A 23389-nucleotide genomic window follows, 5' to 3' on the forward strand; every position below is an offset into this window, starting at 1 on the left:
AACAGATGAAGGGGGAAAACAAAATAGAAACACTGACAATTATTTTTAATCTGAAGCAATAAAACAAACATTTATTCAGACAGGGCAAAAGTCCAGTCAAGCATGATTTCTCAATAAACAGTTTCATCTGTTGAGATATCAAACAACTCCATCTATCCACAAACACAAGGCCTTCCATAAGGCCTACAGAGAGGACTTACAAATAATATAATGCTTGGAACTTAAGAGATATCATACTTGGGAACATGAAGGGAAACAGGGACTGATGTGGCTGTGCTTTTAATAGTATATAATCTCTGTTGAAGTTCGCAACTAAAATTAATACATTTGTAAAGTCGTCTATAAAAAAGAAAACATTGAAACAGTCAGGGCTAAAGTAAAATGGAAAACTAAATGCATATAACATGTACAAGTTAAAGTGTTTGTTTAGCAGCATTAACAAATCATATAACAAAAGAAGTGCTCTATTGTTGGCACATATTGTCAATTCCTCATATTGCCTCTCTACTTCTTAACAATCATCCCATTGATTGCTGTTGTTGCTGTTAATAAACAGGAGTAGGTTGCGACTAATAGCTACTGAGAATTGTATGACTTGGCTGCAGGTGCGCACATTTGACACTGAAATCAACCACGGAAAAATAATATCCTACTGTGAATGTTTATCCATGGGTCTCACATACAACATTGATTGAGGAGACAAGCTTTACTTTTATTTTTCTCTTTTCTTCCAAGTGCAGTATGTTAAGAGCCATGTTAGGTGTTTGAACATTTGCATGGGACAGTACAGAGTGAATTAAAATCAAATAAAGTAGTGACTTAAAAAACAAGGGACAGAATGCCATAAACAAACGACAATGGACAAAGATCTAAGTTTGAAAATAAATACTTTTTTTCCCTCTCCGTAAAAAAAGAACAAACTGAACAACATTGGTTTGTCTTTTTTTGTCCAAGGTAGCTAGTCCAATTCTCACTGACAAGCACTGAGAAAAGAATGGACGATATTCTTGTTTAATGGGCATGCAGTCCACAGGAAAACAGGCCCCTGATAAAATCCCGCCGAGCAGTATCCATTCAGTTGTCGGTTGCTGGGTTAAAGAGGGTAACGCTGACATCCATGTGTGCAGAAGAGCAAGAGGAAGAGCATCCATGGGACAGAGTGCTCAGGGAAGCCTTCAGCCTGACTGGACCACCTGCTCTCCATCTCCCCCTCTTCATCCCTCACTCTGTCTAACTCTCTTTAAGCCACATAGTTGTATTGGTTGGGGTTCTCCTTGTCGCGCTCCATGTAATCTCTGTCAATGAGAGACTCTATTCTCTTCTTTAGGTCAGCAGGCTGTTGAGAAAGTGAGTGTCAGCAAACAGAAAATCTCAAAATTACAGTCCACTCTGAAGTGCTTGGAAATGTACTTGGATCATAGATGAGTTTTCCTAAAGCCTCGTAGCTAACAAGGCCCTTTCTCTTAGCCACCAAGTCACACCGCAAACTGGTCTCAGAGCATTTCATAGTATTCCGTACATATATTCGAGACACTCCATTTAGTATGATATGTTCTGTTTGGTAACATAAGACAGATGGTTACTTAAGGCAAAAACATAAGGAGGTTGGTTTGGGTGGATGGGTCTCCGGGGATATCGTCGGACGGTGCCATAGTGTCCCCAGGGGGCTAGGGTCAGTCTGTTATATCTGGTGTAATTCTCCTGTCTTATCTGGTGTCCTGTATGAATTTAAGTATGCTCCCTCTAATTCCCTCCCTCTCCTCTCTGAGGATCTGAGCCATAAGACCATGCCTCAGGACTACCTGTCCTCATGACTCCTGGCTGTTCCCAGTCCACCTGGTCGTGCTGCTACTCCAGTTTCAACTGTTCTGCCTGCGGCTATGGAACCCTGACCTGTTCACCGGATGTGCTACCTTGTCCTGGACCTGCTGTTTTTGATCCTCTACCACGCCTGCTGCCCGACCTCTGAATGACCCTGCTGGTCATCTATGAACAGCTTGAAGAACAATCTGGCCTTAATGGCCATGTACCATCTCCACCCGGCACAGTCAGAAGAGGACTGGCCACCCCTCAGAGCCTGGTTCCACTCTAGGTTTCTTCCTAGGTTCCTGCCTTTCTAGGAAGTCTTTCCTAGCCACTGTGCTTCGAACATCTGCATTGCTTGCTGTTTGTGGTTTTAAGCTTGGTTTCTGTTTTAACTAACCCTTCCCCTAACCCGCCCCTTGGGCAGCAGGTAGCCTAGTGGTTAGAGCGTTGGACTAGTAACAGAAAGGTTGCAAGATCAAATTCCCGAGCTGACAAGGTAAAAATCAGTCATTCTGCCCCTGAACAAGGCAGTTAACCTACTGTTCCTAGGCCGTCATTGAAAATAAGAATATGTTCTTAACTGACTTGCCTAGTTAAATAAAGGTAAAAAACCTAACTCCTAAACTTAACCCTAACCCAGCTAACATTAGTGAGCTAGCTAACCTTAGCCACCTAGATATATTTCGTAACATATCATACGATTTGCAAATTCGTTACATTTTACAAATTCTTAACATATTGTACATTTAGCAAATTCGTAACATTGTACGTTTTGCAAATTCTTAACATATAATTTGAATTGTAATTCGTAACATATCATACGAAATGGGTGATGGACATCCACAAACAATAAATACCATACAAAACGTAACATATAATACAAAACGGAGTGTTAGATTTGCATTCAGAATAATACAAAATGCTCTGAGACCAGATTATGCACAGAGACCGGAATAACAATTGCAAAATGTATGTTGGAAGGTCAGTCTGGGTAAATAAAGTACCACGTTCACTACAATGCTTTCCGAAAACTTCCCCTCTGAGTGAGTAGTCTTCTTGCACACAAGGTCATGTGTTTCACACGTTTGTTCTTCGTTCACTCACCTTGACAGGGAACTTGAGTTGGTTGTACACTTCCGACACCAAGAGGTTATGGCTCAGAGTCTTCCTCATCTTCATGATCCTGACGATGGCGGCGTCGATCTGATACTGCCGGTCCTGGTAGACTCGTTCCGTGGTGCTGGCTTGCTCCTCCACCTACCAAGGAGAATCCACCAAATGAATGAGTGGCTAATATCCCCCCCCACCCATTTTCCTTTTCTTTACAGATAGACAGTACAGATAGAATCAAATGGGTGAGACTGATGAAGTATCTCAGTTAGCAGGGCATGGCACTGCCAACGCCAGGATAGTGGGTTCAATTCCCGGGACCACCTATAAGTCAAATGTATACAGTTGAAGTCGGAAGTTTACATTCACTTAGGTTGGAGTCATTAAAACAACATTTTCAACCACTCCACAAATTTCTTACATTTACATTTAAGTCATTTAGCAGACGCTCTTATCCAGAGCGACTTGTTAACAAACTATAGTTTTGGCAAGTTGGTTAGGATATCTGCTTTGTAATTTCACAAGTAATTTTTCCAACAATCGTTTACAGACAGATTATTTCACTGTATCACAATTCCAGTGGGTCAGAAGTTTACATACACTAAGTTGACTGTGCCTTTAAACAGCTTGGAAAATTCCAGAAAATGATGTCATGGCATTAGAAGCTTCTGATAGACTAATTGACATCATTTGAGTCAATTGGAGGTGTACCTGTGGATGTATTTCAAGGCCTACCTTCAAACTCGGTGCCTCTTTGCTTGACATCATGGGAAAATCAAAAGAAAATCAGCCAAGACCTCAAACAAAATTGTATACCTCTACAAGTCTGGTTCATCCTTGGGAGCAATTTCCAAACGCCTGAAGGTACCACGTTTATCTGTACAAACAATAGTACGCAAGTATAAACAGCATGGAACCACCCAGCTGTCATTCCGCTCAGGAAGGAGACATGTTCTGTCTCCTAGAGATTAATGTACTTTGGTGCGAAAAGTGCAAATCAATCCCTGAACAACAGCAAAGGACGATGCTGGAAGATGCTGGAGGAAACAGGTACAAAAGTATATCCATAGTAAAATGAGTCCTATATCGAGATAACCTGAAAGGCCGCTCAACAACGAAGAAGTCACTGCTCCAAAACCACCATAAAAAAGCCAGACTACGGTTTGCAACTGCACATGGGGACAAAGATGGTACTTTTTGGAGAAATGTCCTCTGGTCTGATGAAACAAAAATAGAACTGTTTGGCCATAATGTTTGGAGGGAAAAAGGGGGAGGCTTGCAAGCCAAAGAACACCATCCCAACTGTGAAGCACGGGGGTGGCAGCATCATGTTGTGGGGGTGCTTTACTGCAGGAGGGACTGGTGCACATCACAAAATAGATGGCATCATGAGGGAGGAAAATTATGTAGATACTATTGAAGCAACATTTCAAGACATCAGTCAGGAAGTTAAAGCTTGGTCACAAATGGGTATTCCAAAAATGGACAATGACCCCAAGCATTCCAAAGTTGTGGCAAAATGGCTTAAGGACAACAAAGTCAAGGTATTGGAGTGGCCATCACAAAGCCCTGACCTCAATCCTATAGAAAATGTGTGTGCAGAACTGAAAAAGCGTGTGCGAGCAAGGAGGCTTACAAACCTGACTCAGTTACACCAGCTCTGTCAGGAGGAATAGGCCAAAATTCACCAATCTTATTGTGGGATGCTTGTGGAAGGCTACTTGAACATTTCACCCAAGTTAAACAATTTAAAAGGCAATGCTACCAAACACTAATTGAGTGTAGGCAAACATTTGACCCACTGGGAATGTGATGAAAGAAATAAAGTCTAAAATAAATAATTCTCTCTACTATTATTCTGGCATTTCACATTCTTAAAATAAAGTGGTGATCCTAACTGACCTAAAACAGGCGGGATTAAATGTCAGGAATTGTGAAAAACTGATTTTAAATGTATTTGGCTCAGGTGTATGTAAACTTCCGACTTCAACTGTACATGACTAAGTGGCTTTGGAAAGAAGAGTCTGATAAATGGCATATATTATCATTACTACTACATGGTGGAGAGTAGCAGACTTGGGAACACCCGCCTCTAAGGGGCAATGCATAGTTCAGAAACGTTAGTGCTAGAACTAGACCGGACTGAGACTCATATTCCCATCTAAATAGCATTGGGACATATTCATTATGCACTAAAACGAACAGCCAGGGACTACCTGTTCAATAAAAACAATACAAATATTTCCTCCTAATGACTACAGCCCTGCTGAGAAAGAGAATATACCGTTTCTTTCATCTGGATCTGGTTGATCTTGATCCTGAAGAGTTTGTGTTTGAAGTCATCGTTACACGAGAACTTGTCTCCGTCCTCCACGTCTTTGCTCTTGGGGACTTTGTGGATGACGCGCGCCTTGCCACATGCCAACGACTGCAGGGTCCGCCGCAGCTCGCCGTCCTCTGCACACACATCTCACTTTAGGTCAACGCAAACTCAAACCAAAAAGACTGGGCAAAAGCTTGTGGTTCAATCAAATAGAAAAGATGATAGTGATAATAATTGATACAGTTTAAGCAACATGTCTGAAAATGTCTCAAGAGGACTGCTATATTTGATCCATTAGGATTTGTGTCATGACTGAGTACATTGTGATCATACAGACCTATTCCTGTAGCTAGCTTGATCTCCTCTAAGGTGAATTCCTCTCCTTCATTGAACATGAGCAGCACTAGTGTCTGAAACAGGGATACCTGAAGCTCCTTTTTGCCCTGTTTGTGGAAAAGGAAAGTTATCACAATGAATTTCTGCCTAACATACTAGATTAATAAATATTACTAGCTACTGTACCTCTTTAAATTCAGCTTTTAAAACACAATGGCCTAATGTCGACTGCCACTGTAGCTTTCTGCCACTGTGCTTGCCGAGGTAAAACGTCTTGAAAATCTCCTGCAGCCGCACCATCTGGCCAAGAAGGAGTGTTAAAAATAATCATAGACAATGACTATGGCTTTGTCCCAAATTGCACCTTATTCCCTATATAGTTCCCTGTTCAAAAGTACTGCACTATAAAAAAGGGAACAAGGTACCATGTGTGACATAAACCAAATGCATTACATAGCAGGTCATAAAATAACAGAGAGCCTGAAGGGTTTGATATTTGCACTAACCTCTGGGAGCAGATGGACCTCCATTGGGACGTAGGTTGGCCAGTATCCCATGGTGAGGATGTTCACCGTCAGCTCAATGTTACCAGGGAGGTTTTGACACTATGTAATAGGAAAAGTGAGAAACAAACCAACCAATGGTGTCTAATGAGAAAAATCTAGGCTAATAATTCTAAAGTTATTTGTGAAAATATTGCCACAAGAAGTTCAAAGATATAATTATTATTATTATTATTATAATATATATTTTTTTTTACATATGGATAGCTGACTGCGTAACGTTTTTGATACTGTTGTCCTAAAACAGAGATGGACAAAAGCAAGTGTACCTGTTTGAACTGCACCATGATGTCCTTGGAAAGCTCCATGTCCTTGAACATGCCTTCCAGCTTGCTGGTGAATGCCGCTCCACATTCTAAAGAAAGGACCAAGGTTACGAGTCCCTAGCCTCATTCAGTATCACATGCTTCATAGTTGTTGTTCAAAGTTCTATGTGTACAGTTAATAGTAGTAGCTAGTGATGGGGGGATTTATATAGTTACATACTGCAATATTATATTGATACTTTGACTCAAAAGTATTTTTTTTAAAAAATAATACATAAACAGCATATACTGATATATATTAATCCCCCACACACACACACCACACACACACACACACACACACACACACACACACACACACACACACACACACACACACACACACACACACACACACACACACACACACACACACACACACACACACACACCTACCTTGACTTTTTCCACATTTTGTTACGTTACAGCCTTATTCTAAAATGTATTCAAATTGTTTTTTCCCCCTCATCAATCTACACACAATAGCCCATAATGACAACGCAAAAACAGGTTTTTGAAATCATTGCAAATTTATAAATAAAAAAAAAACGAATATTACATTTGCATACAGTTGAAGTCGGAAGTTTGCATACGCTTAGATTGAAGTCATTAAAACCCATTTTTCAACCACTCCGCAAATTTCTTGTTAACAAACTATAGTTTTGGCAAGTTGGTTAGGACATCTATTTTGTGCATGACAAGTAATTTTTCCAACAATTGTTTACAGACAGATTATTTCACTTATAATTCCCTGTATCACAATTCCAGTGGGTCAGAAGTTTACATACACTAAGTTGACTGTGCCTTTAAACGGCTTGGAAAATTCCAGAAAATTATGTCATGGCTTTAGAAGCTTCTGACAGGCTAATTGACATCATTTAAGTCAATTGGAGGTGTACCTGTGGCTGTATTTCAAGGCCTACCTTCAGACTCAGTGCCTCTTTGCTTGACATCATGGGAAAATCAAAAGAAATGAGCCAAAACCTCCGTTTTTTTTTGTAGACCTCCACAAGTCTGGTTCATCCTTGGGAGCAATTTCCAAACGCCTGAAGGTACCACGTTCATCTGTACAAACAATAGTACTCAAGTATAAACACCATGCAGCCGTCATACCGCTCAGGAAGAAGACGCGTTCTGTTTCCTAGAAACGAACGTACTTTGGTGCGAAAAGTGCAAATCAATCACAGAACAGCAAAGGACCTTGCGAAGATGCTGGAGGAAACAGGTACAAAAGTATCTATATCCACAGTAAAACGAGTCCTATATCGACATAACCAGAAAGGCCGCACCATCGCAACAGTGAAGCACGGGGGTGGCAGCATCATGTTGTGGGGGTCCTTTGCTGCAAGAGGGACTGGTACACTTCACAAAATTCTTCCAAATGGACAATGACCCCAAGCAAACTTCCAAAGTTGTGGCAAAATGGCTTAAGGACAACAAAGTCAAGGTATTGGAGTGGCCATCACAAAGCCCTGACCTCAATCCTATAGAACATTTGAGTCCAGAACTAAAAAAAGCGTGTGCGAGCAAGGAGGTCTACAAACCTGACTCAGTTCCACCAGCTCTGTCAGGAGGAATGGGCCAAAATTCACCCAATTTATTGTGGGAAGCTTGTGGAAGGCCACCCGAAACATTTGACCCAAGTTAAACAATTTAAAGGCAATGCTACCAAACACTAATTGAGTGTATGTAAACTTCTGACCCACTGGGAATGTGATGAAAGAAATGAAAGCTGAAATAAATCACTCTCTCTACTATTATTCTGACATTTCACATTCTTAAAATAAAGTGGTGATCCTAACTGACCTAAAACAGGGAATTTTTACGAGGATTAAATGTCAGGAATTTTGACAAACTGAGTTTAAATGTATTTGGCTAAGGTGAATGTAAACCTCCGACTTCAACTGTAAGTATTCAGACCCTTTACTCAGTACTTTGTTGAAGCACCTTTAGCAGCGATTACAGCCTCAAGTCTTCTTGGGTATGACACTACAAGCTTGGCACACCTGTATTTGGGGAGTTTCTCCCATTCTTCTCTGCAGATCCTCTCATGCTCTGGTCAGGTTGGATGGGGAGCGTCATTGCACAGCTATTTTCAGGTCTCCAGAGATGTTCGATTGGGTTCAAGTCAAGGCTCTGGCTGGGCCACTCAAGGACATTTAAATACTTGTCCCGAAGCCACTCCTGCATTGTCTTAGCTGTGTGCTTAGGGTCGTTGTCCTGTTGGAAGGTGAACCTTCACCCCAGTCGGAGGTCCTGAGAGCTCTGGAGCAGGTTTTCATCAAGGATCTCTCTGTACTTTGCTCCATTCATCTTTGCTTCGATCCTGACTAGTCTCCCAGTCTCTGCTGCTGAAAAACATCCCTACAGCATGATGCTGCCACCACCATGCTTCACCGTACGGATGGTACTGGCCAGGTGATGATTGGTGCCTGGTTTCCTCTAGACGCAACGCTTGGCATTCAGGCCAAAGAGTTCAATCTTGGTTTCATCAGACCAGAGAATCTTGTTTCTCATGGTTTGAGAGGCCTTTAGGTGCCTTTTGCCAAACTCCAAGCGGGCTGTCATGTGCCTTTTACTGAGGACTGGCTTCCGTCTGGACACTTTACCATAAAGGCCTGATTGGTGGAGTGCTGCAGAGATGGTTGTCCTTCTGCGAGGTTCTTCTATTTCCAGAGTTCATCTGTAGAGCTCTGTCAGAGTGACAATCGGGTTCTTGGTCACCTCCCTGACCAAGGCCCTTCTCCCCCGATTGCTCAGTTTGGCCGGACGGCCAGCTCTAAGAAGAGTATTGGTGGTTCCAAACTTCTTCCATTTAAGACTGTGTTCTTGGCGACTTTCAATGCTGCAGAAATGTTTTGGTAACCTTCCCCAGATCTGTGCCTAGACACTGTCTCGGAGCTCTACGGACAATTCCTTCGACCTCATGGCTTGGTTTTGGCTCTGACATACACTGTTAACTGTGGGACCTCATATAGACAGGTGTGTGCCTTTCCAAATCATGTCCAATCAATTGAATTTACCACATGTGGACTCCAATCAAGTTGTAGAAACATAAAGGGTCTGAATTCTTATGTAAATAAGGTATTTCTGTTTTTATAAAAGTGGAAAAAATAAAAACCTGTTTTCACATAGTCCCAAAAATATATTTAAATACATTTTAGAATAATCAAATTGTATTTGTCACATGCGCTGAATACAAAAGGTGTAGGTAGACCTTACCATGAAATGCTTACTTCCAAGCCCTTAACCAACAAAGCAGTTAAGAAAATAGTTAAAAAATATTTACTAAATAAAGTTTTAAAAAATTATAATAAAGTTGCAATAAAATAACAATAACGAGGCTATATACAGGGTGTACCGGTACCGAGTCAATGTGTGGGGGTACATGTAGGTAGGGGGAACGTAACAAAATGTGGAAAAAGCGAAGGGGTCTGAATACTTTCCAAATGCCCGCACGCGCCCGCACACACACACACACACACACGTCAAAAGTTTGAACACACCTACTCGTTCAAGGGTTTTTCTTTATTTGTACTATTTTCTACATTGTAGAATAATAGTGAAGACATCAAAACTGTGAAAATACACATATGGAATCATGTAGTAAGCAAAAAAAAGTGTTAAATCTAAATATATTTTATATTTGAGTCTTCAAAGTAGCCACCCTTTGCCTTGATGACAGCTTTGCACACTCTTGGCATTCACTCAACCAGCTTCATGAGGTAGTCACCTGGAATGCATTTCAATTAATAGGTGAGCCTCATAAAAAGTTCATTTGTGGAATTTATTTTCTTCTTCTTCTTCTGATTGGCTTCGTTTGAGCCAATCAGTTGTGTTGTGACAAGGTAGGGGGGTATACAAAAGATAACCCTATTTGGTAAAATACAAAATCCATATTATGGCAAGAACAGCTCAAATAAGCAAAGAACGACAGTCCATCATTACTTTAAGACATGAAGGTCAGTTAATCCGGAAAATTTCAAGAATATTGAAAGTTTCTTCAAGTGCAGTCGCAAAAACCATCAAGCGCTATGATGAGACTGGCTCTCATGAGCACCACCACAGGAAAGGAAGACCCGGAGTTACCTAGAGTTACCAGCCTCAGAAACTGCAGCCCAAATAAATGCTTCAGAGTTCAAGTAACAGACACATCTCAACATCAACTGTTCAGAGGAGACTGCGTGAATCAGGCATTCATGGTCGAATTGCTGCTAAGAAGCCACTACTAAAAGACACCAATAAGAAGAAGAGACTTGCTTAGACCGGTGGAAATCCATCCTTTGGTCTGATGAGTCCAAATGTGGGATTTTTGGTTCCAACCGCCGTGTCTTTGTGAGATGCAGAGTAGGTGAACGGATGATCTCCGCATGTGTGGTTCCCACCGTGAAGCATGGAGGGGGTGTGATGGTGCTTTGTTGGTGACACTGTCAGATTTATTTAGAATTCAAGGCACACTTAACCAGCATGGCTACCACAGCATTCTGCAGCGATACTCCTTCCCATCTGGTTTGCGCTTAGTGGGACTATCAATTGTTTTTCAACAGGACAATGACCCAACACATCTCCAGGCTGTGTAAGGGCTATTTGACCAAGAAGGAGAGTGATGGAGTACTGCATCAGATGACCTGGCCTCCACAATCACCCGACATCAAACCAATTGAGATGGTTTGGGATGAGATGGGCTGCAGAGTGAAGGAAAAGCAGCCAACAGGTGCTCAGCATATGTGGGAACTCCTTCAAGACTGTTGGAAAAGCATTCCAGGTGAAGCTGGTTGAGAGAATGCCAAGAGTGTGCAAAGCTGTCATCAAGGCAAAGGGTGGCTATTTGAAGAATCTTAAATATAAAATATATTTTGATTTGTTTAACACTTTTTTGGTTACTACATGATTCCATGTGTTATTTCATATATTTGATGTCTTTACTACAATGTAGAAAATAGTAAAATAAAGAAAAACCCTTGAATGAGTAGGTGTGTCCAAACTTTTGACTGGTTACTGTATATAGTTTTTAAATAGTGAGCCAACATGTTTCCAGGACTTATATTTACATGACTGATCAAAACTAATCTTCTCATACTCTCTCATGTCTCTCTGCAGCAAGTAAATTGAACCTGTTGCATGGGTGGAAAACGCCAGAGCGCCAGTTTTTACACGTTGAAATTGCAAACTAACGTGTGTTTGGCACTACCGCCGCCCTACCGCCAGCCGAAGATAGAACCCATATAGTGAGCAATATGTTTGGAACATCAAATCGCAATACATATAGAATCATGAGAATTGCAATACATATCGTATCGTGATATCCTTCCCAGTCCTAGTGGTGTATTCTGACGTAGACAGTGGTGGGGGATTGTGTGTGGAATTGTTCTAAAATACGATTTGAAATATTTAAAATACTTTTGAGTGTTTGATTGAGCTTGCCTGAAGTGTCGGATGAGTGGGGTAGGTTTAGCACCTTTCCATTGCATCAGTCAATCAAGCATAGCCATTTGATGGAAAATGTATACTATTTGAACCCAGGTCTGATGGGGAACCCACTGACCATGTTTCAGTTTCGACAGCATGGACTTCTCGGCATCCACGGAGGCACTCTTTCCCACCAGCAACCTCTTGGCCAGATCTTTCTTGTAGAAGGCCTCAAAAACGTCTTTTCCTATTCAAGAATTCAAAAGGTGAGTATGAAGTTAAAGTACAAAGACTTCAACAGGCTTCTAAGAGACCTGTCAAAGAGGAGAGGAAAGTAAAAGGACCTGGAAGTAGATGATGGTTTGGCGAAATATGTTGAGACCACATGGCCATAAATGAATATGTTGGGACCACATGACAATAAATGAATATGTTAGGACCACACGACAATAAATGAATATGTTAGGACCACACGACAATAAATGAATATGTTGGGACCACACGACAATAAATGAATATGTTGGGACCACACGGCCATAAATGAATATGTTGGGACCACACGACCATAAATGAATATGTTGGGACCACACGACCATAAATGAATATGTTGGGACCACATGACCATAAATGAATATGTTGGGACCACACGACAATAAATGAATATGTTAGGACCACACGACAATAAATGAATATGTTGGGACCACACGACCATAAATGAATATGTTGGGACCACACGACAATAAATGAATATGTTGGGACCACACGACAATAAATGAATATGTTGGGACCACATTACCATAAATGAATCGGAAGATGATCATGATCTTGTCTAACATCTTCTCCAGCTCCTCGTCCGTGGCCTCCTTGTTTCCCGCCCTCAGCTTCCAATCCACGTGTTTTGCTACAAAATACAACCATGTGTCGTTTCATTTACATTTTTGTAGTTTACTTGTAAAAAAAACTGGAATATAATTTTTGCTCAATAGCTTTAAACTGACGGGAGCATAATGCACACAAACGTCTATGAACGAAGACCATTTGAAAAGATGAGTTCCCTTTCAGTCAGTTCACTCATTGTAGTGCTATTGTTATCATGTTTCCCATAGCGATCATCATGAGATACCAACCAATGAGCTCAGCAGGTTTGTTTGTCCTCTTGTTGATGAAGGTCTCGAAGGCTTCCTTCATGGCATTGACAAACTTCTCATTCTTCATGAAGCAGACGTGGATGATGTGGTCCACCTTGTCCTTGAAGTCCAGCAGCTCCTGTACCATGGTCTTGTCCTTCTCAGGGTTAATGACCATCGTACTTCCAAAGGCCTGTATGATGTTGGTAGAGGTGTCAAGGGTTGCTTTAGGTTATATACTATACAAATGAATGATCAAAATCTCCAGCTGTTTTGTACTTGGAAGGAAGTATCACCACACCTTCAAAAAGTGAATTAGTAAGAGTAAATTACAGATTCGGACTATTGATGTTTTCAAGAATACCTTGATGTACTCGATCCAGTGCTGTAGGAGGACTAGCACGCCCCCTCTCACCCGACTGAAGAGCTGATAGAGAAGACACAAGTCCTGGATTCTGTTCTCATCTAGCAGGTGATTCAAGCCTGGAGATGGAAAATAGTAGTTTAGTTTAAGGTACTAAGTGACAGTTTAGTTCATGTTACTAAACCAAAAAACAGTCAATATCTTTTTGTTTTTAATATTTGATGTTCTCGTCATGTGATAAGTGATATGACAATAGCATCGTTTTTTTTTTTTACTCTGTTAAAATGTCATCCATTGTAAGCAAACAAATGCCCCAGTGTGGTAAGTCTGTAGTCTCTGATATATACCTTTCTGCAGTGTTGCAGTGAGATGTTCACCCAGTAGTTGCTTTTCCACAGTGGCAATGAGAGGTTTTCTGAAAAAAGAACGGGGGAGTGGGAGGAAATGAGGAGTCAAATCTCTCTTTTTTCATCCTTTATATTTAGACAGGTAGATCCCGTTGAGACCGGTGCCAAGGCAGCAGCAAATCAAAAATTCATTACGTGAAATGTGGAACTGAAAACAGATGACACCAATACTGATGGCCTCTTGGAAGACTAACCCCTTGTATTCTAACAAAAAAAATACTCACTGTGTGCTCTGGTCTAGATACGTGATGACTCTGTCCGCTTCCTCCTCTAAGCGTTTGTTGACGTGATGGAGATAATCTGGGACCTGACGAAACATTCAAAAAGTGATCAGATTAAACCATCAAGCAGCTGCTAAATCATTTGGGATACGAAGTCAAAAGCAACCTATCCTTACAGGGTCAGACAAACATCTAGTGCCATGTAAAACCACTCCACATATCACATATTTTCTTTACCAGAAGTAACTGTAAGATGACTCAAGACTCTAAAATGCTAGCCATGTCCCAGATCGGTTTGTGCTGTACAGCCAAACAATACATTGTACTGTCAAACATGACGATCATTGGAGTTGGCAAAAGAGCAAGAACAGACCTTGCCAATTTCTATGATCATTGTCAAGTTTTGGCAGTACAATGTCATGTTTGGCTATACAGCACAAACAGATCTGGAAGCAGGCTATCAAAATGTGGCCTCCAGTCAGATTCAGAATTTTGTAATTTATGATGACATAGGGCTCTGAGGTCTGGAGTAGACAGTGGTGTTGCACTGCCCAGGGGGATAAATCACCTCTCTCTCCTGCATCAGCCTCTGGCCCTCAGCGGCATACAGACGATTAGTCTCCTCCAAAAAGCGCTGCTCAAACGAGTCCTGATAAATCTGTCAGGAGAAGGGAGAACATTGGGTGACATTAAAGCCATTTCTTAAGTGGGGGAGGTGATAGTACATCAACTCAAATAACGACGCGGGTGTTGTTGATCGCCAATAACACAGCTGACAAACACCCCATGATGTCTTAGACAGAGCAGTGTCGGAGATTTGGTATTTATTAGGATCCACATTAGCTGCTGCAAAAGCATCAGCTACTCTTCCTGGGGTCCACATGAAACATGACATAATACAGAACATTATTAGTCAAGGATTGAACTGCATACATTTATAACATCACACACAGCCTACAAATCAGTACCTACACACAATATCTACACTACTGGTCAAAAGTTTTAGAACACCTACTCATTCAAGGGTTTTTCTTTATGTTTTACTATTTTCTACATTGTAGAATAATAGTGAAGACATCAAGACTATGAAATAACACATATGGAATCATGTAGTAACCAAAATAGGAATGGAAGAGCTGTCATCAAGGCAAAGGGTGGCTATTTGAAGAATCTCAAATATAAAATATATTTTGATTTGTTTAACAATTTTGGTCACTACATGATTCCATATGTGTTATTTCATAGTTTTGATGTCTTCACCATTGTAGAAAAGAGTACAAAATAAAAGAAAAACCCTTGAATGCGTAGGTGTTCTAAAACTTTTGACCAGTTGTGTAGGTCTAATACATCACAGTCGGAATTGCAATACAAGATATATAAAATGGCCGTGTCTCTTCACAGTCCCCTTTGTGCAGTAACGGGTTCTTTTATCAGTTTTTTTTAAACTGGTTTTATTGCTAGCTTGAGTTACCTGGGGTGTCAGAGTTCCATGTAATCATGGCTCTATTTAATACTGTGCATTTCCCAGCCTCTGTTCTGGAACTTGTGAAGAGACCTCTGGTTACATGTCTTGTTGTACCGATGCCTGTCCGAACTGTGTGCCAACTGCTTGAACAGACAGTTTGGTACCTTCAACACATCAATACCTCTCACAAAGACCAATAGTGATGCAGTCAATCTCTCCTCAACTTTGAGCCAGAAGGGACTGACATGCATGTTACTGACACTTTCCGTCTGTGTACATCTAGGTGCGATACGTGCTGCTTTGTTCTGGACCAACTGCAATTGTCCTATGTCTTTCTTTGCATCACATGACCACACAGCTGGGCAGTAGTCCAGTCTGGTCGACACAGGTGTCAAGAAGGCAGAGCAATGCCCAATCATGGACAAACCTTCTCCCATTTTAGCAACCATTGAGTATGTTTTGACCATGAAAGCTTGCTATCTAGGGTTACACCCAGCAGTTTAGTCTCCTCAACTTGCTCAATAGCCACATTATTCAATAATAGATCTAAACGAGGTTTAGCATTGAGCGAGTGATTTGTCCCAAAAATTATGCTTTTAGTTTTTGAGATATTTAGCACCAGCCTATTGCAAGTTACCCATTCTACAACTGACTGGAGCTCTATGTTAAGTGTCTCAATTATTTTACGGTTGCAGCCAATGTGCATACTGTTGAGTCGTCAGCATACATAGACACACAGGCTTTATTCAAGGTCAGTGGAAGGTCATTTGTAAAAACAGAAAACAATAATAGCCCGAGCCGGCTGCCCCGCGGTACACCACACTGAATTGAATTTGCACGAGGCTTCCATTAACAAAAACCCTCTGTGTTCTATTAGATAGGTAACTCTTAATCCATAATAAAAGGCAAAGGATGCAAATCCATAACACCAACCTTTTTTCAGCAATAGATTATGATCAATAACATCAAACCCTGCACTGAAGTCTAACAAAACAGCTCCCACATTCTTACTATACATGTCTTTCAGCAAATCATCAGTCATTTGTGTCAGTGCCGAGCATGTTGAGTAGCCTTCCCTATAAGCATGCTGAAAGTTGTTAATTTGTTTTCTGTAAAATAACTTAGTATTTGATCGAACACAATCTTTTCCAAAAGTTTGCTAAGCACTTATAACAGGCTGGTTGGTTGGCTGTTTGAACCATTAAAAAGAGTGCTCTGCTATTCTTGGGTAGCAGAAGGACCTTTGCCTCCCTCCATGTCTGAGGGCACACACTGTCTTCTAGGCTTAAATTGAAGATGTGGCAAACATGAGTCACAATGTTTTCCACAACCAATTTCAGCAAATGTACCACCCAGGTTTTTGGTACTAGGTAGTTTGTCCTTACTCACAGATATATATATATTTTTTATAATCACCTCTTACACACCCACTTTGTGGAACTCAAAACTACAGTGATTGTCTTTCATTATTTGGTCCATTATGCATGAATATGAAGGCTCAGAATTTGTTGTTTGCATGCAAGTGTGCTAATCTTGTCAACAAAAAAGTTAAAATGGTTGGCAATATCAAAGGGATATCATAGTACAGGATCAACCCCTAGCCACCCTGCATTTGTGGAAGAAATTGATAGCTACAAGAAGCAGCTTTCATATACCTGTCCAATCCTTTCTGATCTACACAAATGCCTAGGGGTTAAGGCAGGGGTTCCCAAATGTTTTTGGCCCAGGACCCCATTTTGATATGCGAAAATTCTCACGACCCAAACCATGTGAAAACAATAATGTAATTAACAGCCAATGTTTACTTTTTTTTATTTGGGGCTATGGCAGTCAATTTAAAACCATTCTAAGTAATTCTGATTGTCTTCAACTCACCATCACATACTTTTAATATGGGGCTATGACAGTCAATTGCAAATTATTCCGACATAATCTCTCTTATCTCACCACCACTAATGAGATGGATGTGCTTGATGCATGTCGCGTCGGAGTTTCTCAGTCAGGGGGCGTGGTCGACAGGGCGCACCTCTTCTCTGCTGTCACATCCAACCTGGGTCGATATTTGGTTTTAATGCAGTTGAGAGCACTGAATCCAGCTTAATACAGATATGAGCTGGTGAAAGGTAGCCTACCATGACTTTTTTGGTGCTTTCAAGACAACTGGGAACTCTGAAAAATACGAGGTCAAATCATGACGTCAGTGATCTTCTAGGTCAGAAAGTCTATAAAAAGAGGCCCGAGTTCCCGACTAGGAATTCTGAGTTGGATGACCATTCAAAATTATTTTTCCCAGTCTGAGCTTGTTTCTTTCCGAGTTCCCAGTTGTCTTGAACACACTGAAGTCGGAGATTTCCCAGTTGTTTTGAACGCGACATTAATTCCCAGAGGGAGATGGCAGCGCATTCCCTTTGAGTCAGGAACCAAAACTCCTCTGTAGTGACCCGTGAATGCGTTGTCTGCTGCATTCGAGCATATGACAGCTCGATCAACTGTTCGATTTCACTTACCGGCATGTCAACTGAGCCAGGATCACAGTCAAATGGATTGGGAAGTAGGTACCAAACTTCTCTTCCAATGAGAAAAATCTTTCCAACACTCCCCCTCTATAACCACCAAACCTCAGTGTGAAATAGAACATTGTCATGCTCTGATCCCATATTTCCACAGTTTTGTGAACTCGTGTGCCTGCAGTGGATGTGGTTTGATGTTGTTTACAATCAAAGTTACATGCTGCCATATACAGTATCTCAGAGTTCTGTGCTCAGCTCTTTTGGCGGCAGTTTTTTTCCGCTGTATCATACAATGTGTCCATATGGCAGAGGGAGACACATTCTTAACTAGAGTGCAGAGACCTGCCCGCCATACTGTAGATGGAGCCCCATCTGTGCAAAAGCCCACCATTCGATCCCAACATCCCCCCTATGCTGTTTCATGCTCAGGAATCGTGGGACAGAACAATATGTCCTCATGAATAGCATCTCCCGACAAAAGTCAACGCATGGGCATCTTGGCCCTCACGCCCATTTGGAAAGCATAAGCTGGGGAGTTTGAGTCAGACAGACTTTCCTCTTGATTGCTGGCAATAGCATAAATTCTTTGTTTACCAGTTATCCGACATAGGTAATGATATTGAGTTTCTGTGCCTCCCCACACATTTTTTTTTTCACCATATCAATTGCCGCCGATAATATAAAAGTCTCTGCAATAGTGTGCGTCGCGGTCCTAGCCATTCACCATGGGAATGATTTGAGTGTTTCATGAGCTGAAATAAAAGATACCCAAAATGTTCCATACACACAAAAAGCGTACTTCCCTAAAATATTTCTTTACATCCCTGTTAGTGAGGATTGATTAAACAGCATGGTCATTACACAGGTGCACCTTGTACTGGGGACAATAAAAGGCCACTCAAATGTGCAGGTCACACAACACAACGCCAAAGAAGTCTCAAGTTTTGAGGGAGTGTGCAATTGGCATGCTGACTGCAGGAATGTCCACCAGAGCTGTTGCCAGACAATTTAATGTTAATTTCTCTACCACAAGCTGTCTCCAACATCATTTTAGAGAATTCGGCAGTATGTCCAACTGGCCTCACAACCCCAGACCCCGTGTAACCATACCAGCCCTAGACCTCCACGTACGGCTTCTTCACCTGCGGGATCGTCTGAGACCAGCAACCCGGACAGCTTATGAAACTGAGGAGTATTTCTGTCTGTAATAAAGCATTTGTGTGTGGAAAAACTAATCCTGGCTCCCAAGTTCGTGGGCCTATACCCTACCAGGCCCACCCATGACTGCGCCCCTGCCCAGTCATGTAAAATCCATTGATTAGGGCCTAATTTATTTATTTCAATTGAATGATTTCCTTATATGAACTGTAAGTAAATTGTTGAAATTGTTGCGTTTATATTTTTATTCAGTATATTTTTGGTATATATTCTTTTTCCTTCAGGATTTTGGAAATTCTCCTGCGACCCTATTTTAATCAGAAGACTCCACATGGGGTCACGACCCCTAGCTTGGGAACCGCTGGGGTAGGAGCTAAGGGTTGATTCACTGGGCGAATAGGACAAGATATCCACTGAGTAGGCTTTCCCATGCCCTGTGTGAAGGGGCGGAGCCATACCTGCAGGTCAGAAAGCATGCTCAATAGGCTCCGCAGCAGGCTACGGTCGACGGTCTCGCCGCTGCGCTCCTTCTCGATGAGCAGCAGGATTCCGTCGATGGTCTTGCTCTGGACCTTCATGTCGCTGATAATGTAAAACCTAAACAACTCCAGGCCCATGTCCCTGAAGGGAAGAGGGGTGATAATAATATGAACCAAAGCCAATTACTATTGACAGAACACAGCTAGAAATAGAACAATGTTTTCTACCGAATTTTGATTTGAGGAAGAGAAACTCACCAGACTGACGGGAGCATTGAATTTTGTAAAACATAGGTGCGGTCCAAGAACAAAAATATACTTCTAATCATGATCTGGAAAAGAGGAAAAGATCCTTTATAGGAAATTATTTGAATGAGATTGAATCAAATGACATCCTATCAAGGACAGAGTCCTAGGCATACCATTTGTCTGCAGTGATCTTGCCAACACTTGTCTATTTTCTTCAGGAAGAGTGTACTGTCCAGTGCATCCGTGAGCACTGAGTCAAGGATGTAGCAGGTTTCATATGCATAACAACACAAAGCAGCAGCAGTGTCATTTCAGTACACATGATTAAAATTCAATATCAACCTTTATAAGGACATGATTTCAGTTTCTGTAGTTCAAATGACAAAAGCTATCCCCTAGTAAATACTTGAACAAAATAATTAGACTTATGAAAGCCTACTTTGAGTGATCAAGGATTGATCAGTGTCTAAACATATATTGAACCATCTTTCTAGTACCATCTATTTACACACACAGAAAAGGATATTCTCTGAATTGATCGATTTGTGCCTTGATGTGGTCTTCACACACAACCTGTAGTTGTTTGTAGAGCTTGGCTGATATTTTATGGGAGCAGAGGTTCTCCACAGCCTAAACAACAAACAGAAAGGAGAGTGCTTAAAGAGTGTATTACATTTCAGGGCTAAAACACTGATTATCTATGCATGTAATATCCTAGTGAAGACACCGCCACCAAGTAATCTAAACATCCCATAACTCAACGTAGCTATTAAACAGTGCAGACATATCACGCAAATTATTGTCAAGCTCTTTCGCAAGATACTGACCTAGAGACATGAAGAAAAAAACGAGCTTGTTTGTTAAGACTGTGTCTAGCTTACTGACTGAAAAATCATAGGTTTGAATAAGAAGTCAAGGTCACAGGGGAGGAGGGCTTCCCATCTGTGGCCAATCATAATAATAACCACAACCACAGAGTAGTGTTCATTAGGGAAGGGAGCATAAAACATTTTGCATTGGTCAATGAAAACAAGCATTTCTTATTGGACAAGTCCAGGTTTCATCACCCTGTCTCAGTCCATTTTCTTCCGTTTGGTGCCAAATGCCATGTTATTTTTACTCGTCATTGTTATTCGTTAGTCACTGTGTATTTATTCTGTGTCACTATTTCTATTTATCATCTTTAACTCGGCATTGTTGAAAAACAACCCGTGAGTAAGCATTCCACTGTTAGTCTACAAAGCATGTGACCAATAAAACATTATGTGAACATGACCCAGGGCTGTTCTGAAGAGAAATGAGGCAGGTGTAGCATTCTGTGGTACCTGGTAGAGCTCCTCAAGATTGTACTTGATTGAAATGCTGTTCTGAATGGCCTCGACCGCCTCCTTTAGCTTTTGCCAGGTCTCGTGTGTGTAGTTCTCTGGCAATTTGGGCTTTTCTGTGAAGAAAATGTAAGAGACAGGGAAGCAGTTTGAGAACAGTAATTCTCTGATGTGTCATTCTTTTATCTGTACCATTGTTATTTTTTATTTTTTTACACATAATCAGTCTAACATCTATAAAAAATAACAATATTCAAACAAATGAGTTACATCATGTCAGGCATTTAAATAGTAGTGTATCATTGTGCATTTTATAACTAAGCAATAAGGCCGAGGGGGTGTGGCAACAACCTTAGCCGTGGTATATTGGCCATATACCACAAACCCCCGAGGTGCCTTATTGCTATTATAAAGTAGTTACCAGTGTAATTAGAGCAGTAAAAATACATGTTTTGTCATACCCGTGGTATACGGTCTGATATACCATGGCTGTCAGCATTCAGGGCTCGAACCACACATTTTATAATGACACATATTCAACTGTAAAATTGCATAGATTAGCCAGACTAAAGCACATATTTTAGGCAAGGCCAAGTAATTAACACAATTTTAATAGAAACGTTCACTATAAGGGACAAATGGGATTACAGCCAGCAATTCCTTGCATCCATCCATCACTTGAATGTTTTGAATATCACACTACCTTTGAAGTTCTTGATGACTAGTTTCTTTGCAGCGCCAGGTTTGCTGTTGGAGAAGGTAGTGGAGCCTGCCGTTTTCGTCAACCCGTTTGCATGGTGCCCAACACCCCCAGCCAAAAAAACTGTTTTCATCTTGTTAGAAGAACACGATGCAGACGACTCCTCGGCCATTTTCACATCCAGTCCAATGAAATCCACTGAATCTTCGAACCTCAACTTCTTCTGAATGTGTTGCGAAGTGGAGGTGCAGGAGGAAGATGAATAATTTGTGGTTTTAGGAGATGAAGAGATTGAATCAATGTCTTCCCTCTCAGAACTGTTTATTTTCCTCTTCTTCGAAGACGTGATACTGCTGTCGTTATTTACATCTGAAGCTGCTGGTCTAGCCTCTTGGGTTGGCGGTGGGGGATTAGGGGAAGGTAAACCTATTGGAAACATGAAAAAATGAATACAAATTCTAATAGCTATAGCCAGTCTACTAATCATAAACCTCCAGATGTGCCGTGGGTTAACAAGTCGCGCTTCCAAGGTTTATCTCTCTATATTCCAACCGAGTCGTCCGGTCTTTTACAAGTATCTAGCTAAGAAACAGACAATAAATTGCAAACTACAGCCCCATTTGGACCAGTTCAATGACTTAGACCCTCTCTGTTCTTGTTATTTCTGCTGGCAGAAGAAAGATGGTTGATTACTGCTTCCTATTGCTTGGCCTCTCTTTAATATCCACGTTGTGGAGCGGTAGATAGTTTTGTCGGCATCCAATAGAGACTTATTTCTAGCCGAAATATGTAATGTATCAAGTGTTAAATTGCCATAACACCTGGGAAGTTCAATATCAAAACGTACCTTCTACAAGCGATTCCATGACCTACCGGAAGTGCTTTACCCACATGTTACTGCTGCAAAAGTGGTTTCCACTAGTTAGCACAGCCATAAAATAAAATAAAAATGCATGCTTTTAATCTTAATTTGAGGTTAGAGTTAGGCATAAGGTTAGCAGTGTGGTTAGGGTTAGGTTTAAAATAATACATTTCAGAAGATAAATTGTAGAAATGGGCGGGGTTTAGGACTTTGTGTCTGTAGTAACTAATGACGACCTGCAAAAGTGGCCATGCTACTTAGCAAGCTTTATTTAGCTGTCATGTACCGCAAGATGGCGCCAGAGATGGTGTAATTGTATTTCCATTTTACTAGGCAAGTCAGTTATGAACAAATTCTTATTTTCAATGACGGCCTAGGAACAGTGGGTTAACTGCCTTGTTCAGGGGCAGCTCGGGGATTCGATCTTGCAACCTTTCGGTTACTAGTTTAACGCTCTAACCACTAGGCTACCTGCCTGCTACATGTAGTAAAAACTTCTGGCATGGTCTAATAATGTGCTTTAATGTACCCAAGTAACCCAACTATGTTTTACTATCTAAAGTTTTTTGGTTTACTGTCTAAAGTTATGGTTTAGAACGTATTTTCAACGTATAGAAAAGACATGGAAAGGAATAAAATATAGAAAGGAGGAAGGAAGGACTCATCTTTA

The 23389-nt window shown here is 41.1% G+C and overlaps 1 protein-coding gene across 2 annotated transcripts; it reads right to left on the reverse strand.

The window, feature by feature from the left end:
* Positions 1–24: 24 nt before the first annotated feature.
* Positions 25–22876, reverse strand: LOC106604435 (cullin-4B). 2 transcript variants are annotated; one of them, XM_014199043.3, is made up of 21 exons: positions 22705–22876; positions 21861–22283; positions 21158–21273; positions 20359–20462; positions 20006–20075; positions 19842–19915; positions 19563–19725; positions 14540–14629; positions 13975–14057; positions 13691–13758; positions 13344–13462; positions 12980–13172; positions 12649–12753; positions 11989–12099; positions 6408–6493; positions 6082–6180; positions 5762–5875; positions 5577–5682; positions 5201–5373; positions 2911–3063; positions 25–1336 (listed from the first exon to the last, which is right to left on the reverse strand). In XM_014199043.3, the coding sequence occupies exons 1-21, from the start codon at positions 22721–22723 to the stop codon at positions 1241–1243; spliced, it is 2565 nt and encodes an 854-aa protein (XP_014054518.1). In that variant the 5' UTR covers positions 22724–22876; the 3' UTR covers positions 25–1240. The 2 variants fall into 2 exon arrangements, with proteins under 2 accessions (XP_014054518.1, XP_014054517.1); XM_014199042.2 differs by lacking the exon at positions 22705–22876 and having other exon boundaries at positions 21861–22539.
* Between the last annotated feature and the right edge of the window lie 513 nt (positions 22877–23389).

This window comes from Salmo salar, chromosome 05 (assembly GCF_965601325.2).
Source record: "Salmo salar chromosome 05, fSalSal1, whole genome shotgun sequence".
Taxonomy (NCBI): Eukaryota; Metazoa; Chordata; class Actinopteri; order Salmoniformes; family Salmonidae; genus Salmo; species Salmo salar.

Coding starts and splice junctions, on each gene's coding strand:
- LOC106604435 (XM_014199042.2), bottom strand. CDS start 22,344: ATGATTAGTAGACTGGCTATAGCTATTAGAATTTGTATTCATTTTTTC. Junction 19,726..19,841: donor TCAATGCTCCCGTCAGTCTG/GTGAGTTTCTCT, acceptor TCTTCCCTTCAG/GGACATGGGCCTGGAGTTGT. Junction 12,100..12,648: donor CATCTTCCGATTCATTTATG/GTAATGTGGTCC, acceptor ATTCTTGAATAG/GAAAAGACGTTTTTGAGGCC.